This window comes from Morone saxatilis, unplaced genomic scaffold (genome assembly GCF_004916995.1).
Source record: "Morone saxatilis isolate NCDOM2014 unplaced genomic scaffold, NCSU_SB_2.0 Contig14, whole genome shotgun sequence".
NCBI lineage: Eukaryota > Metazoa > Chordata > Actinopteri > Moronidae > Morone > Morone saxatilis.
In genome coordinates, this window is record NW_023339696.1 from 9,450,031 (window position 1) to 9,464,806 (window position 14,776).

The 14,776-nt window shown below is 40.7% G+C and overlaps 2 protein-coding genes across 4 annotated transcripts in view; one reads left to right on the forward strand and one right to left on the reverse strand.

The window, feature by feature from the left end:
- Window positions 1-3,638, forward strand: part of sgsm3 (small G protein signaling modulator 3) — a 12,129-nt gene extending 8,491 nt beyond the window's left edge. For both annotated transcript variants that reach the window (XM_035654918.1, XM_035654917.1), the window contains 9 exons: window positions 84-138; window positions 241-290; window positions 471-623; window positions 720-790; window positions 984-1,032; window positions 1,191-1,276; window positions 1,365-1,487; window positions 1,672-1,732; window positions 2,206-3,638. In XM_035654918.1, coding sequence (XP_035510811.1) covers window positions 84-138; window positions 241-290; window positions 471-623; window positions 720-790; window positions 984-1,032; window positions 1,191-1,276; window positions 1,365-1,487; window positions 1,672-1,732; window positions 2,206-2,289 — 732 coding nt within the window. In that variant the 3' untranslated portion in view covers window positions 2,290-3,638. The remainder of the gene's footprint in view (window positions 1-83; window positions 139-240; window positions 291-470; window positions 624-719; window positions 791-983; window positions 1,033-1,190; window positions 1,277-1,364; window positions 1,488-1,671; window positions 1,733-2,205) is intronic.
- A 152-nt stretch (window positions 3,639-3,790) lies between these two features.
- gtpbp1 (GTP binding protein 1) lies at window positions 3,791-13,691 on the reverse strand. 2 transcript variants are annotated; one of them, XM_035654919.1, is made up of 14 exons: window positions 13,280-13,691; window positions 11,143-11,254; window positions 10,755-10,935; window positions 10,378-10,561; window positions 9,721-9,885; window positions 9,281-9,404; window positions 8,968-9,082; window positions 7,955-8,099; window positions 7,290-7,472; window positions 6,688-6,823; window positions 6,187-6,365; window positions 5,453-5,614; window positions 5,164-5,214; window positions 3,791-4,979 (listed from the first exon to the last, which is right to left on the reverse strand). In XM_035654919.1, the coding sequence occupies exons 1-14, from the start codon at window positions 13,472-13,474 to the stop codon at window positions 4,863-4,865; spliced, it is 2,049 nt and encodes a 682-aa protein (XP_035510812.1). In that variant the 5' UTR covers window positions 13,475-13,691; the 3' UTR covers window positions 3,791-4,862. The 2 variants fall into 2 exon arrangements, with proteins under 2 accessions (XP_035510812.1, XP_035510813.1); XM_035654920.1 differs by lacking the exon at window positions 5,164-5,214.
- Window positions 13,692-14,776: the final 1,085 nt, after the last annotated feature.

Below are 14,776 nucleotides of genomic sequence, written 5' to 3' on the forward strand. Positions count from 1 at the left end.
GGTCTAGACTGAACTCCTTTTAAAGTTTGCAACCATGTACACACACTGTACTCCCTTACCTCTGATTCTTCTTTCTTTTTCAGATCATCTCACAGAAGGATGAACACTGTTGGGTTGGAGAGCTCAATGGCCTTAGAGGTGTGTTCTTATGTATCTGCTTCCATTGCCATCTGGATAATTGCCTTTTTCTATAATCTTACAGCTCATTTGACATACATTATCTGTGGCTCTTTGTAACAGGTTGGTTTCCGGCTAAGTTTGTGGAGATCCTAGATGAAAGAAGCAAAGAGGTATGGAAGCAGTTAATAATCAGCTTAATAAGACATAAGTGTTTCTATGGACTTTGATTTGCCCATTAGAATGATATTTGTCAGTTTTTATCTTTGTTTCTTCACATTGCCCTTCTAGTATCCTGATTATTAATTCATAGTATCCTAACCAGTGATTGATGCTTTTGTGTCTATTCCCAGTACTCATTAGCAGGTGATGACTCTGTGACAGAGGCAGTGACAGATTTGGCTAGGGGCACACTCTGTCCGGCCCTAAAGGCCATCTTTCAGCACGGTCTCAAGAAACCATCTATCCTGGGAGGGCCTTGTCACCCTTGGTTATTCATAGAAGAGGTAGGAAAGCTTTTTTTTTTTTCCAAATGGCACCATATTGCACACAAATTCACCAAGGAATTTAATCGTTTCTTTGTCCTTTTGGTTTTCTCTCAGGCGGCCAGTAGAGAGGTAGAGAGGGACTTCAACTCTGTCTACTCCAGACTGGTGCTCTGTAAAACCTACAGGTATAACCGTTATTGTGTTTCCATTTCTTTTTTTTCTCTTCACATGATTATTCAACATGGGTGCTGGGGGTTATAATTACAACCTAAATGTTAGAAATATGGTTATATTTGTGGCAGATGAATGAGAAATTCACTTTTAATATGTATGCCGGAATGATAAGGTAACAACTCAATTTGTCCCGGTATCTACCAGGTTAGATGAAGATGGGAAAGTACTAACACCAGAGGAGCTGTTATACAGAGTAAGTGAGCATTTAATAGAAATGTGTAAAAAACAAAAAACAAATCTGTTTTATTGAGTAGTTGGAAGGCCCAGTGAGGCCTTGCCTAAATTCAGCAGTCTGTAAACGGAATGAATATTATTGAAAGTGCATGAGTGCCCTCTGTCTGCTCTTTTCAGGCGGTGCAGTCAGTCAACATGAGCCACGACTCAGCACACGCTCAGATGGATATCAAGTTTAGGTCTCTTGTCTGCGTCGGCCTCAAGTGAGTTTCTGAGACTGAGACTGATACAGAATTGATATCAATACAGTCAATCTGAGCATAGTATCTTAATATATTTCTAACCCACCAGTGAGCAGGTGCTGCACCTGTGGTTGGAAGTGTTGTGCTCCAGCATGGCTGCTGTAGAAAAGTGGTATCACCCTTGGTCATTCCTCCGCAGTCCTGGATGGGTGCAGATCAAGTGTGAGCTCAGGTAAGAAACACTTTACTGGTTACTGGTAATGGTTAAATGGAATAAGCTGCTTACAAACTCAGTACTGAATTCCTGTTGGCTGGCAATATTAAGTTGTTGTTTTTTTTAAAGCACAAAAATGAAACAAAAAGGGAAGAAACTAATAAAACGAATAATAACCATTCTACTGTTGTTTTCTCTTCAGGGTCTTGTCAAAGTTTGCCTTCAGCCTCTCCCAAGATTGTGAACTACCTGACAAGAAAGAGGTGAGCCAAGCAGATTATTCTAGCATTTGCATATAGAGCAGTAGTAAGCAAGTCTGAACTATTCAAAGAAAGCATATTAGTATTCAGGTGGAGAAAAACTTTATGACTTTATGCTGTTTCAGAAATCCACCATTCTGAAAGCAGAAACTATGGATGTGCTGGTTAAGCATCACCTCTTTAGTTGGGACCTCTAGGTAACACGTCATCTATAGACTGTAGATGCTTTAGTCAGTTAGTATAGTTCCTAGTTTACTTATCGGGCTGATTTCATACTAGTATATAGATGGTATATAGAGTGACCTTATCACACAAATAAACTCACCAAGGTAACATTTTCAATAGAATTACGATTGTCATAGCATCGCCTTGCTTCAAGTTGCTATTGCCCATTCAATACTTTGCGATTCCTTTGAGTCTCTCTGGTAACAATTGTCTTTTTGGTAAAAGCTGTCCATATTTCATCTCTTTTCCAGGAGAAGGAGCAGAGACCCCTTAAAGAGGGAGTGCAGGATATGTTGGTAAAACACCACCTCTTCAGCTGGGATATCGATGGTTAAACACACAGCAAAATGACGACTGAATCCTATCCTGTCATGCATCACGTGTGTATTCGATGTCTCTTCACCTGTTTTTTTTTTTTCACTGTCAATCATGAATAAGACAGTTGTCTGCTACTGTAAGTGACTACTTTACAGACCCCATCCATCACATCACCTTTCAGCATTGGACAATGGTGACACCGTAATCATTACTCTGAGACTCTCATGTCCTCATAAAGGTCGATCAGTTTGTATATGCTGAAGCATATACGTGTGGATTAAGGTGCATACCTTAATTCAGACCCACTGTAGGGGGTTGCACTACATGGTTAAAACTATATATACACAAGTAGTAAGTGCTTTTCGAGCGCATCTCTGTGTCTGAGATATACAGTCAGTTCTGTGTCTGTAAAAAACATCGCCAAGATAAACACTGGACCTTTTAACATGGTCCTAAATTCCACATTATCCTGTATATTCCCAAATATTTAGACCAAAACAGAACATTCCTAAATATGGAGCTATAAAGTTACAAATTATTTTTGAGAGGACTGCTACTTACCTCAATATCATGAATTCCACAAAATATTTCATTATATTATTATACCGAGTAAAGCCTTTTCAAATTGTAATACAAGACTATGGGTATGTGTGCTACCCTAATAGTGGTAGTGAACAGTCTGCACTTGTATGACATATTGTAAAATGAAGCAGATAAATACTTTTGTGTTAGAATCTACAGTAAATAAATGTTAAATATAATTTGTAATGTTTTTTTGTATATGAAGTAAACACAACTGTTGCTTGTGAATAAATGTGCCCTTGTAAGTTAGAGCAATTCAGCATAGGACTGTCCAAACTGACCTTTAGTTCTGACTTTAAGCTGCACATACATTAGAAAATAGGGTATTTTCTGTTTATTAAGTCTGTTATAACTGTTCATTTTTCATAATGGTGACCTGTATGTGGAGACTGAAGGTTCATATGTTGACAAAACTGAATTACTTTGAGTATATTGTGGTGCTCAAATTTTTTCTTTTTCTTTTTTTTTTTTTTACAACTTAAGTTTATGTACACTTGTTACAGTTTTAACAGGGTAGTTTTTGAAAACTTTGCAGATAGCAAAGGTTTTGTTGTTTTGGTTGTTATTCCTGCCAAGCTAATTAGATCGTGCCGGTGGGTGTTATGTTCTGAAACTGTTGAGAATTATTTGGACTTGTATTGTTAACTGTAACTTTCCCATGTGCAGAAAACATAATCAATTAATTTTGTGGTTTTACATAATTGTAGCTATTGTAGCCTGTGTAAATAACAATACATTATTTGTCAATAATATACAATCGAAATGCAGAAGAATATTCTGCCGTCTGGTGTCTACTCAATCCAGCCAATAGTTGACACTGTAACATGTGGAACTCATAAAAACTGAGAGTACACAGCAAATACTGACGTATACTGAAGGAAAAGAAAATAATAAACATACTGAGAACCCATCCAAATATTTTTCCACAGTAAAGAATTACAGTGTTAAGATTTTTAATATATAATGAGGAAATATGAGACAAATTGACATTTAGAAAGACAAGTACTGTTTAAAAGTACTGTAACTGTTCAGTAAAGCTTGTTTATTAATGGTCAGTTCTTTAGCGGCAAAGTGTGTTTAAAATGTCACAAGATGTTAACAGCAACAGGCCATAACGCATGGGGTACTAGAGTTACAAGTAGCACCACAAGTACTGCATGTCTTATAATCATGAGCAACCGTTGGAGTGACAAGATACTGTGCTGTATTTCTCTGTACTAACACTATTGGTATAAGGTTTGGAAAATGGCTGACAGTGGAAGCATGGTAGATACTACTGATTCTAAGAGTGCAAGTGATAGTAGGTTGAAAGATCTAAGACCATCCAAGAGTGAACGTTCTGCATGTATGCCAAATAAATAACTGACAATTATAAATTGCAACAGCTCATATTTTCCATATATCTAGAATTTGAAATTACTACGTGCCCTCTGCTACATTCATTTATAATTTGCATACATTTTTTACAATATTGGCATCTTTCCAATCAGAGCACAACTAACAGCTAATTTACATATGCAGTATAAATAGTACATTAAATGTTTTTCATTGCAAATACACAGGGAATGCATGGGGGAGTTTCATTTATAGCTGCTCATATTGGTACTGGACCCTTGTTTCGGGTTTAGCCTCCCTCCCTCCAACTGACATTAAGCCAGAGGACTGAACTGTAGATTTCATACACATAAATTATGGATAAAATTAAATCATCAACCTGAGTGAGGCTAACCTCAGAAACCACACTGCTTACCATCACACAAACCAATCCAAGTGGTAAAGGCAGAGACATTAAAATGCATTACGGGTGTATGCCCTTTGGTTTGGGACATACCCCTTTGTGTTCCCTTTTTAAAAAAACAACTGTAAGCCCTGGTGTAAAAAGGCAAGGCGTAATAAGAGTGAGGAGTGTCTTGCTCCAAACATCTGTATCCTTCATGGTTTGTGGAATGAAGACACTTGGTGGAGTGATAGCAGAGAGGGAGGTTTGCAGGGGAAAAGAGAGGGTAGTTCAGCAGCCTCCTATTCCCGATGAGGTGGGAGCTGCTGTGGAGTTGGTGCTGTTGTTCTGGCTTTTTCCTTTGTGCCTCTGGCCACCCCTTCGCCTTCCACCTCCTCCAGACTTTGGCTGCAAGGGGGAGGGAACAAAAACACTTGATAAACTTGCATTTGGAGTATTTCATATTCCAAACAGCTATTTAAAAAACCAAAAAAGAAAAAAAGACCATGACCAGAAAACATTGACTAAATGTATCAAGAAACAAGACTGCCAGGCTATCTTGCTAAGGAAAACACAATCTTTAACCCTTTACCTTGTTCTCTTTGTTGCCCTCCTTTATCTGAGGGTCTTCATCTCCCTCTCCCTTAGGAAGCCAGCCACGCAATCAAAGGAGAGGGAGAGTGTGAGAAGAAGTGTTGTAACGTGACACAGTTAAAGTTTAGGATGGAAAAAAGACCAAAGGAAAGAAGGAGGACACAGAGAAGTTAATACATTAGAAAAGAGCGGCAATGTTAAGGCAAGTACACAGTAAAAGGCAGGAAAAACCAAAGAAACACAAGAAGAGCACGACCAGACTAAACGGCACATTTTCATTGGCTTACCGGCTGTGTCGCGTTCGGGCCTGCTGATTGTGCTATCGTTGCTACATCATCGCCGGCTGCCACGGTGCCGTCCTCTTTTCGGAGTGGTGCCTTCTTGGTAGGCTGCATTTTGATTTGTGGAGGTTTGGAATTTGAGGGCAAATTATTGGTGGATTGCAACAGCTGGAAGGAATGTGAGTCAATACTTTAGTCTCAGTGAGATTTAAAAAAAAAACAGATTTATGCTTAATTAAAAAGCTCATTACAACAGCAAATTGCATATCTCAGCCTGATCCCTTTCTGAATAGGATATGTTTCACAGGGGACTATGTAGAGTAATTAATACCATGGATTGCCCTATAATGACTAATTATGGTCAATAATTTCTACAAACATTTTGCGTTTGACCAAGGTAATAATGTTTTTTTTCTTCTGGTCCTTTACCGATCTTAAAGGGCAAGTGTGTAACATTTAGTGCTGATTCAGACTAAATCAGATGCCGGATTTTGAATGGGGCTAGTGTGTTCAGGCTGCGCCGGTGGGGGGGGGGGGACAATCATGGACCAACTATGATTCTACCAGCCGTGTCCTCACTTGGCTTATTCCTCGTAAATGAAATGAATTATTCCATTTAATTAAGGCTTTAGACACTGGCACATTGTAAAGCAAAAGTACGCGTCTTTGAACTTCAATTTGGTCAGCACCGTGCCCCCCACCACTCAAACAGTCCTTGATCTTACAGAAGGCTCTGTTACCTTGGTGATGGTGCCCACAGCCTTGGTGCGTCCCTCCCTGAACACCAGCCTCTGGTCGCAGTGCAGGTACTCAGGGGTCTTGATGAAACGGAAGTGGACTGAAGCCTTGTCCCCTGTCCGTAAGCAGTCCCGGTTCATAGACAAGATGGTGGCCGTCTGCCTTATGCTGCCACAGTGGACTGAGTGGTGGGTGAGGACAGAAAGGTGATTGGATAGAGCAAAAGAAAGACTGGGGAAAAACGAATTTGACCATTGAGAGCACCATTGGTCAGTGTCCTGTACTTCTATCAAACTTCATGAGGGTACAACTCTTGAGAAAATGATCTTGTACAAATTGTACACAGTTATTCGAGAAACCTCTAATCATTTGAACCAAGCAACTCTTCAGAAATATTAAATATTATTTGGAGAGTTGGCCACAAATCTTCAAGGCACTCAAATGTTCAATCAATAATATAAAGCCCCAACTCCCTGACACCTTTCCATGTCATTGTTACCTACCCATGGCCTGGTATCTGGGGGATATCGTAGTGGGATGGTGCAGTACCAGGATCTCTGCCTCAAACTCCCATGTGGCCTGTGGGCACAGCCTTGGGGAAACCATCACCATCCCTTTCCTTATGGACGAACGCTTGATCTACAAAGAGTCGTGATAGGATGGACACGTATCAGATCAGTGGAGAGGGATTAAGGGAAAATAGTGTTGGGCAATAAAACGGATGAACCGTTACACTGGTGTTAATTTTGTGTATGTTAGTTTATAGTGTTTTTACAACTATTTATACAAATATATTTACATTAAAGTTTTTGGTATACTTTTTTTAATTTTAAGGTTTTGTTTTTGTTACCGGTTGCACAATAAAAATCATTTATATTCTGCAAACACAACTGCATTAAAATGTTTTTATATATTCTATGTACTATATAAGCCCAGTCATTCCGTGAAATATCGTAAAACCGCAAGAATCTTAAAAAATACTGTCGTATAAATGATTAACCATACCGGTTACTATATTTGAGACAGTTAATTAACTATTTAATCATAATGCACAAAACAGTTATGCAGTCCCAAACTTTCCCCCTAGATTCTGTTCTCTTCCTACCTTTTTGAGAGCAAACGAGGCGGTCTGGCCACCTCTGACCTCCTTCACAGGCATTCTCTTGCGGTGGATCGATTTGACGGCAATGGAGATGAAGCTGCCCAAGGGATCCGGCCCTAGTAGCATTGTGTCATTCAGACGTATGAGTCCACGTAAAGTAGTTCCTGATACTACTGTTCCCACTCCCTGAGACGTAAACACAACACATCCGGTGGTTTAGATAGCACTTGGTGGGATCTGTTCTGTATGCTGTGTGAGGTTTGTACCTGTAGCGTGATATTCCTCACTTAAAGGACCAGTGTGTAAGATTTAGGGGTATCTTGCAGTAAAGCTGCACATTACAACCGAATACAGAAACTACTAAAAACTGAATACCACTCGTCTTCCAAGCATGTCGTAGAAACAGGCCGTGAAACAGTGAAAAATGTTGATTCAACATGGAGGACTCCATAGAAGAGGACCTGCTTCTTCATGTAAAAACAGCTCATTCTAAGGTAACAAAAACACAGCCGTTCTCATTTTCAGGGGATTATACACTAATGAAAACATACCTATGAATAGTATATTCCACTTCCACTAGATTCTCCTAAATGTTACACAGTGGACCCTTAAGAAATCCACACAGTAAAATGCATTTAGTGGTAAGCGTCTGTCACTGGTTAGAGTACCGGTACAGAGTAGGTGTCGTCTATCTGAAACTCAGCGGGCTGGTCGTCTCGGTAGGAGGTCCTGGAGGAAAGCAGGTTGAGGAACATCTTGAGCAGGTCCATGTTCTCTCCAGTCACATTGGAGATCTGAAAGATGGGACACATCCTGCGGGGACACAACACACACGCAGAGGTTTGCAAAGTAGCATTTTTATTCACAGTCTGAGTCGGGCTAGGACAGACTTAGTAATCTATATCTAGTTTTTTTCTCTGTGTCCCCCAACTGTCCCAAATTCTACGTTCAACTGTCTCAGACTTAACAACCATTGTCCCAAATGAAACCTTTTTTTTTTTTCATTCTACATAATGAATAGAGTTCAATAACTTTGTTTTGTTGACTCGGATCACTTAATTGACTCACTCTGTTCCCTGCACTTATATGTGTTTGGCTTATTATATCTTATATTTGTTTCTTGTTTATTTCTAACTGTTAGATCAAGAAATGCATCAGGGGAAACTGCAGTGGGGATTCAAACCTGTTATACCTGATTGGTATACAGCACTGGCAATTTACATACACACACTGTTATTATTTAGCCAAATTAACACAAACTCACTACAGGGAAGTAAAAGAAAAATCTACAGAGGAGGAAGCAGATCAAACAAACTCTCTAAATATTTACAAACTCAAATGAACTATATACATATAAACTAAAGGAGCATAGTAATCCAGAGATTAACAGTGGGAGAGAAGCTCAAACACAACCTAAACGCCACACCTACTGAGTGCCTGTGCATGGCTCAAGAGGAGAGGGAGAGACCCCTGTGCTATTGGCAGAAGAGCCGTAGACTGAGATTACTCTGAGCAGCACACATGGGAATAATCATATATTTTTCTCGTCTTTTCCCTAATGGACTGAATAAGTCCTTAGATTTGTCGCTAACCCCCAATTTCCACCATTGTCCCAGACACTGTATTTTTGTGTCCCTGGTGCTATTTGTTTTGTCCCCAAGACAATAAGCACTGTTAGTACCTCTCCGAACTGAAGTTTGAAGCCGTGACTATGACGTCGTCCTTGTTCTGCACCAGGACAGGGATCTTCCTACAGCCGGGCGACTTCAGTAACCTCTGGAGCAGCTTCAGTGTCTCTGTTATGAGCAAAGGAAATACACAAGAATTACAGAACATCGACACGTGGTGCAACTCTGAGTAAAAAAATATCAATACATTAACAGGAGAAAGGAAGCCTTCGTTATTATTAATTGTATTATTGTTATTCGTTAGATTGTTTTCACATTTAAGAGAGAAATATAATTGAGGGAGTTAAGGGACTACAAAGGACTGACCTTGCAGGATGTTGGCTGGACACATGTCTATCTTGGTTACCACTACAAACACAGGCACATTCAGGGCTAAGGCCAGGCCCAGGTGCTCTTTGGTCATCCCTACAATACCTGCATTACTGCCCACCTGGTGAGGCAGAGAAGAAAAAGTGTAGATAATTTAACTTAATTTAATTTTAAAGAAACAGGGAAGAATTTTGTTTGTTGCATTTGTTTTACATTGTGGATGCTGTAGACGTTTGGTTAAGCTATACAACAGATAAGGGTTTAATCCAAAGTTTATAGATGTACATATGAATAGATATAGAAAAAAAACACTTTCGTAGTTGTTTTTTTCTAATATGGCACCCATTCATTGTATTTACTGGCATAATGCCAATTTCACATTGCCCACACACAACCACACACAAATACACACAAAAAAAAGACTCCTCCCTCCTGACCATGAGCATGCAGAAGTCTGGCAGGTGTCCAGTCATCCCAAATACAGTTGTCTTGAGGTATTTCTCATGGCCAGCCAGGTCGATGAAAGTAATGACCTTGGAGGACTTCTCACAGATTTTGGTCCAGTCCAGGCTTCCTCCGTGACTATCTGGTTTGTTCACCACCTAGGGACAGACAGAGAGGGGTGGAGATATAACCACAGCATCCATACCCTCTCTACCTCTATGTGCTGCTTTACAAATTGTAAGCAAGTTGTTGTTTCCCATCTCTCTCGTGGTTGTTGCCAGTTTCTGAGGGCGGCTGTTTGTTGGCTAAAGTATCCAGTACTGGTCAATAGCCCCTGAGCAAGAGCACCTAAACTCCAATTTATAACGGTGTTATTATGTGCTACTATAGCTGGTGCACTTGGATCATGCTACATTCACTACTTTACTTTTTCTGGATGCCATCCTCTTCAGTCCCATTACCTCTGCTCCTTCACCTCGTGTACAGATAAACCTGCTTCACTTCATTAGTTACTGTTAGTATTTCATTCAGAATGTCAATGTATTGAACACCTCATCATGTAAACAAATCTAATGCTTTAATAACATCTACTCTCTCAGAAGCATGACAGCCAGTAGACTTCTCTGCTCCGCCTCCTCTCTACCCCTCACCTGTCCCTCCTGGTCAAAGCCCAGGATATCATTGCCCACACTGCTGGTCCTGCCACTCTCCATCTCGTGTTTGTGTCTGAAGAGCTTCTGGCGGGCAAAGCCCCTGCCATTGTCCAGCTCTCCGTGCGTTAACACTCCCAGCAGAGTACTTTTACCGGCATCTACGTTGCCCACCACTGCAACCCTGAGGGATAGAGGGGTACCAAAATATCACCAAAGCTGTGCAAGGAGAGCAAAACTTTCTCATGTCTCTTTGAAGAAAACACCAATGTAGTGAAAAAGAAAGGAACAATCAGTAAAGCTGTAAGTATTGTGAGTGAGATCTAATGCTGAATCATACCCGTGACCCCTTTCTATTCATATCTCTGATCACTCACCTGACCTCCAGGAAGTCTAGCTCACCCACACGCCGGCGGATCAGATAGTCGCGTACCAAACCGGCGGACTCGTTGCGCTCCCGCAGCGGAATAAGGTCAGCGTCCACTTGCTCACACATAGAGTGCACCGTGGCTACTGAGGCCTCCATATCCTTTTCATCCAGACCCCAGTCACCACCATCTACGACACAAAGATGCAGGGAGAAGAACAAAAGGCAAGTAGGGCATTTTACAAGTGGACATGATGATTTGTCCGGGGTTTACTTTGGCACAGATTGACAAAAAAAAATTGGAGAAATGGGAGCAATTGTCCGAAACAGCTCAAGATAATAGAAATAATCAATAGTTTAAGTAATCGCAGCATGTGAGCGGCCTGTGTTTTTCATACCTGAGCCCATGCCAACCACATAGATGGTCTCTCCACATCCCTCTTCCATCCTGTCCCGTAGCTGGCGAAGTAACGAGTCATACTGCTCTCCATTTGGGCTCACAAGTGCCAGCTATTGGGTTTGTGCAGGTGGGGGTGAAAAAGAAAACAGAGAAATAAATTGGTTATTGTTGGAGTTACGACCATGACTGAATGACTGTTACATAATAGATGCATAATCAAAACAAATCCTTTATCCAATCAGTGAATCATTAGCTGTTCCAATGTTGGTGGTGACTGCGCCAAGTGTGGCTGCTTTGCAGACTTCAGAGTAAGCAGGGACATGTTTCATTCAGTTAAGACAACTCTCCTATTATATGTGAGCCCAGTAGAAAGTAAACCTACAGGCAATAGCAGGTTCAAAGGCTGCTCTCTACACACTAATGCAGCTGTGTCTTTTCCCATGAAACACATCAAGGTTACATGTGAGCACAATACTATTATGGCTGTTGATATAGATGACCTAAAAAGCTCCATTATGCCAGTACCACAGTAAAACTGCTTCATACTGTTAATAAATTGCGATCTTTCTATATAAAATAACAATTTGGCCGATGTCTTACACCTCTGTATTTATTCATTTGTCCTTTTGTGCCAGGGAAATTAAGAAATCCAAAGATAAGCATCTCTGCCTCGTTGCAGCTTGGTCTGTTTCTTTTCTCTTCCAAGATGTAAGATGCAGAGGTGAACAGCTGCTCACTGTCCATGCTGCTGCACGGGGCACATCTGTGTTTGTGTGTAATTTGTGCCAGCGCTGGAAAATGGATGTGATTATTTCTCCAGGATCCAAGTTAGAAATAACCACCACAACATTTAGCCAGCGCAAAGTAGATGTGACACAACAGATAAACATCAGCCACTGACGTCACGAATACTGTATTATTTGGCGGTAGGCTGATATATTAAAGCATCCCTAGTAGTAACAAGTAAAATACGACCAAAAGCATTGCCCTCTGCGTTTAATTCTGTAGAAAATGTAGAGAAATGTGAGAAATGTTATGGTGGTGTTACCATGTGTTACAAATGAAAACCGTTTAAGCAGTATTACCTGCAAATACCTGTCACCTTTATGACATTAGATTCAAGCTACAATTAAATAAAACGATTTACTTTACATGGGAAAGGTGTATGATGTGACTTTTTTGTTTCACTATTAAGCCAAACGACACCGCCGATGTCCCTGGAAACCAAGGTTACGACAGTGTTATGCTAAAACATATGCACCTGGAAACAAATTGGTGGTGCTACAGAAGCATATCATGGTTCACTATCATTGTGCCAAAAGGCGCACTGGGTATGATATCTACAGAGGTAAATCAAAGTATATTACACAGCTTAACAGAGGCTGACAGACATATGAAATTGACAGCAGCCAAAGGTGACCAAGGGACCGCCTCCCTCATGCAACTCTGTAATCTATGGGGAATGTAATACCATTTAGTGTGTAATTTGACCCTTCCGGACCCAAACCTGATTGCTGTCACTCTCATGCAGGTTGACATCATTGTGAGACTCATTTGAAAAGTGTGTATACTCAATAGCTATTTCTAGCAAATCAAAAACAAAAAAATGTCTACAGCCCTTATGTTGTTTCCCTTCATTTCATCAGCCTGTGTGTGTTGTTGTGTTGGGTCTAACTCAAACACGTCATGTCAGTGTTGTGTTTTGTTTAACAACAGGGTCGCTGGTGTGGCGCTTCCTTGCTTCTGGCTGTCGCTGTATCATCTGATAACGGCCAACAAGAGCCAGGCTGCGGTAGCATACGGTGCAATGTGCTTCGACTGATATGGACTAATGTAATGTTAGGTTAGGTTACGCGCTAAAGCATCAGCTGGAGCTAGCGTTAGCCACAGCTAGCTCTTTTATTTAACGTCAGCAGAAGCAATCCCCCTGAGTCCAGAAAGTCAGTCGCGTATAATATCTGGTACTAACTATAAGAGTACTCAGTGGCTGCAGTATGAGCCACCGTTCAGTGTTTTGTAATTACATAGTTACATACAATACACACAGCATTTGCTTCATTCATTCATCCCTAATGGCAGCAAGCGTTAGCAAGTGTTAGCTTGACAGCGCCTTAATATCCAGGGCCTAGCTTTACCTTGTTGGTGAAGTCAGCCCCACGGTCCTCGGGCTCGCCATTCATCATGTCCCCGTCGTCGAAGCACTCGTCCCCGGTGTCGTCCCCGCATCCTCCCCGGTCTGGAGCAAATATACTCGCGGGGACTAAAGCGTCCGCCAGCGGTATGGAGCCCGGGCTTATACCTGGCTCATGCGCCGCTGCTATTGATGCCATTTCTATGCCAGCCTTGCAGTAACAAATTTTCAAGCTGGCAACCAAACACACACACACACACACCAAACCAGTACACCGCCGAGCTCTTCACGTTAACGTCAGTTAGCTACCACGCTTACAGATACGGCCTTAAGTGTATAACCTCACTTTAGCTGACATTACAGTAACATGCTACATGTATATATATATGCCGTCTGTGTGCACTGAAGCCATTTAAAGATAAAACTGCCACCAATTCATCAATATTAATGAGCATAGGTACGGGTGAGCACGCCCTCCTCACGTTCTGTTCACCAATGGTGTTTCAGTCACTGTGAATGTGTTAGAAGTGGACCAATGCCAGCGAGGGGGTCGTTCATATGATTACAAGGTGGACCAGTCCTTCATCGGGCAGCTGGGCTTTGTATTGTTTGTGTGATGGTGTAACCACAGTGTAATGCTCCTGCACTTCTGCTGATGTAATGCAATGTTGTTTTGGGCAATTTATTATTAACATAGTTTTTTATCGTAAAAATATAGGTCGTGTTTCACTGTTCCTATAAAACAAATCTTAATCTGTCTCCTTGTTGAAGTGTGTATTGACAAACCGGGCAGTCAGGTTTCATAGGAAATATTAGAAGTTTTAGTGATAGTGTAGTTAATTATAGCAAAATGGTTTGACCAAAGTTGGTGACTAAAGCAAGTAATGCTTTTTATTAAAATTAGTGACAGAATAGGCATCCTCAAATTATTTACTTTATAGTCATGGAAATATTTAATTATCCTTCATCACCAAGATTGCTACAGATTGAAGCAAAATGCTGATTTCTTTCTTTTAACAATGGGAAATGCTGTTTAACTTGTAATGATTGAGATAAACTAAGCATGTTATACAAACATAATCCAATTAACACTAATGATTAACAATTATGAATCATTAATGATTGTTAATTATTTTTTTCTTGTGTCTATTCCAAGAGCTAAAAGTACGAGCCTGAACATTTCAGTGTGAGCACAACTCTTCCCTCTTCAGACCAATTGTTTACCGCAAATGAAGAAAGAATCTAAACTAAAATAATCTGCTGAGGACAGGAAATGCAGTCATATTTTTAATTTAATCTGAGAGGTATCCTCATCACCACTGCAAAAACCACTGTGTATTAACAGCTGTCTCTTGTTCATTACAGTCCTCGACTTTCTTGTGAACACCTCCCTGGTAGCTCTCACACAGTTAAATACAACTCAACCCAATTCATAGTGTCTTTCACACAGAGTTAGGTGACTTTGTTCCAAGTGCAGTAGAGATGTTCAGTCATTTTTAAG

Coding starts and splice junctions, on each gene's coding strand:
- gtpbp1 (XM_035654919.1), bottom strand. CDS start 13,474: ATGGCATCAATAGCAGCGGCGCATGAGCCAGGTATAAGCCCGGGCTCC. Junction 9,083..9,280: donor TCCAGCCAACATCCTGCAAG/GTCAGTCCTTTG, acceptor TGCTCATAACAG/AGACACTGAAGCTGCTCCAG. Junction 5,615..6,186: donor CTGTGGGCACCATCACCAAG/GTAACAGAGCCT, acceptor CATTCCTTCCAG/CTGTTGCAATCCACCAATAA.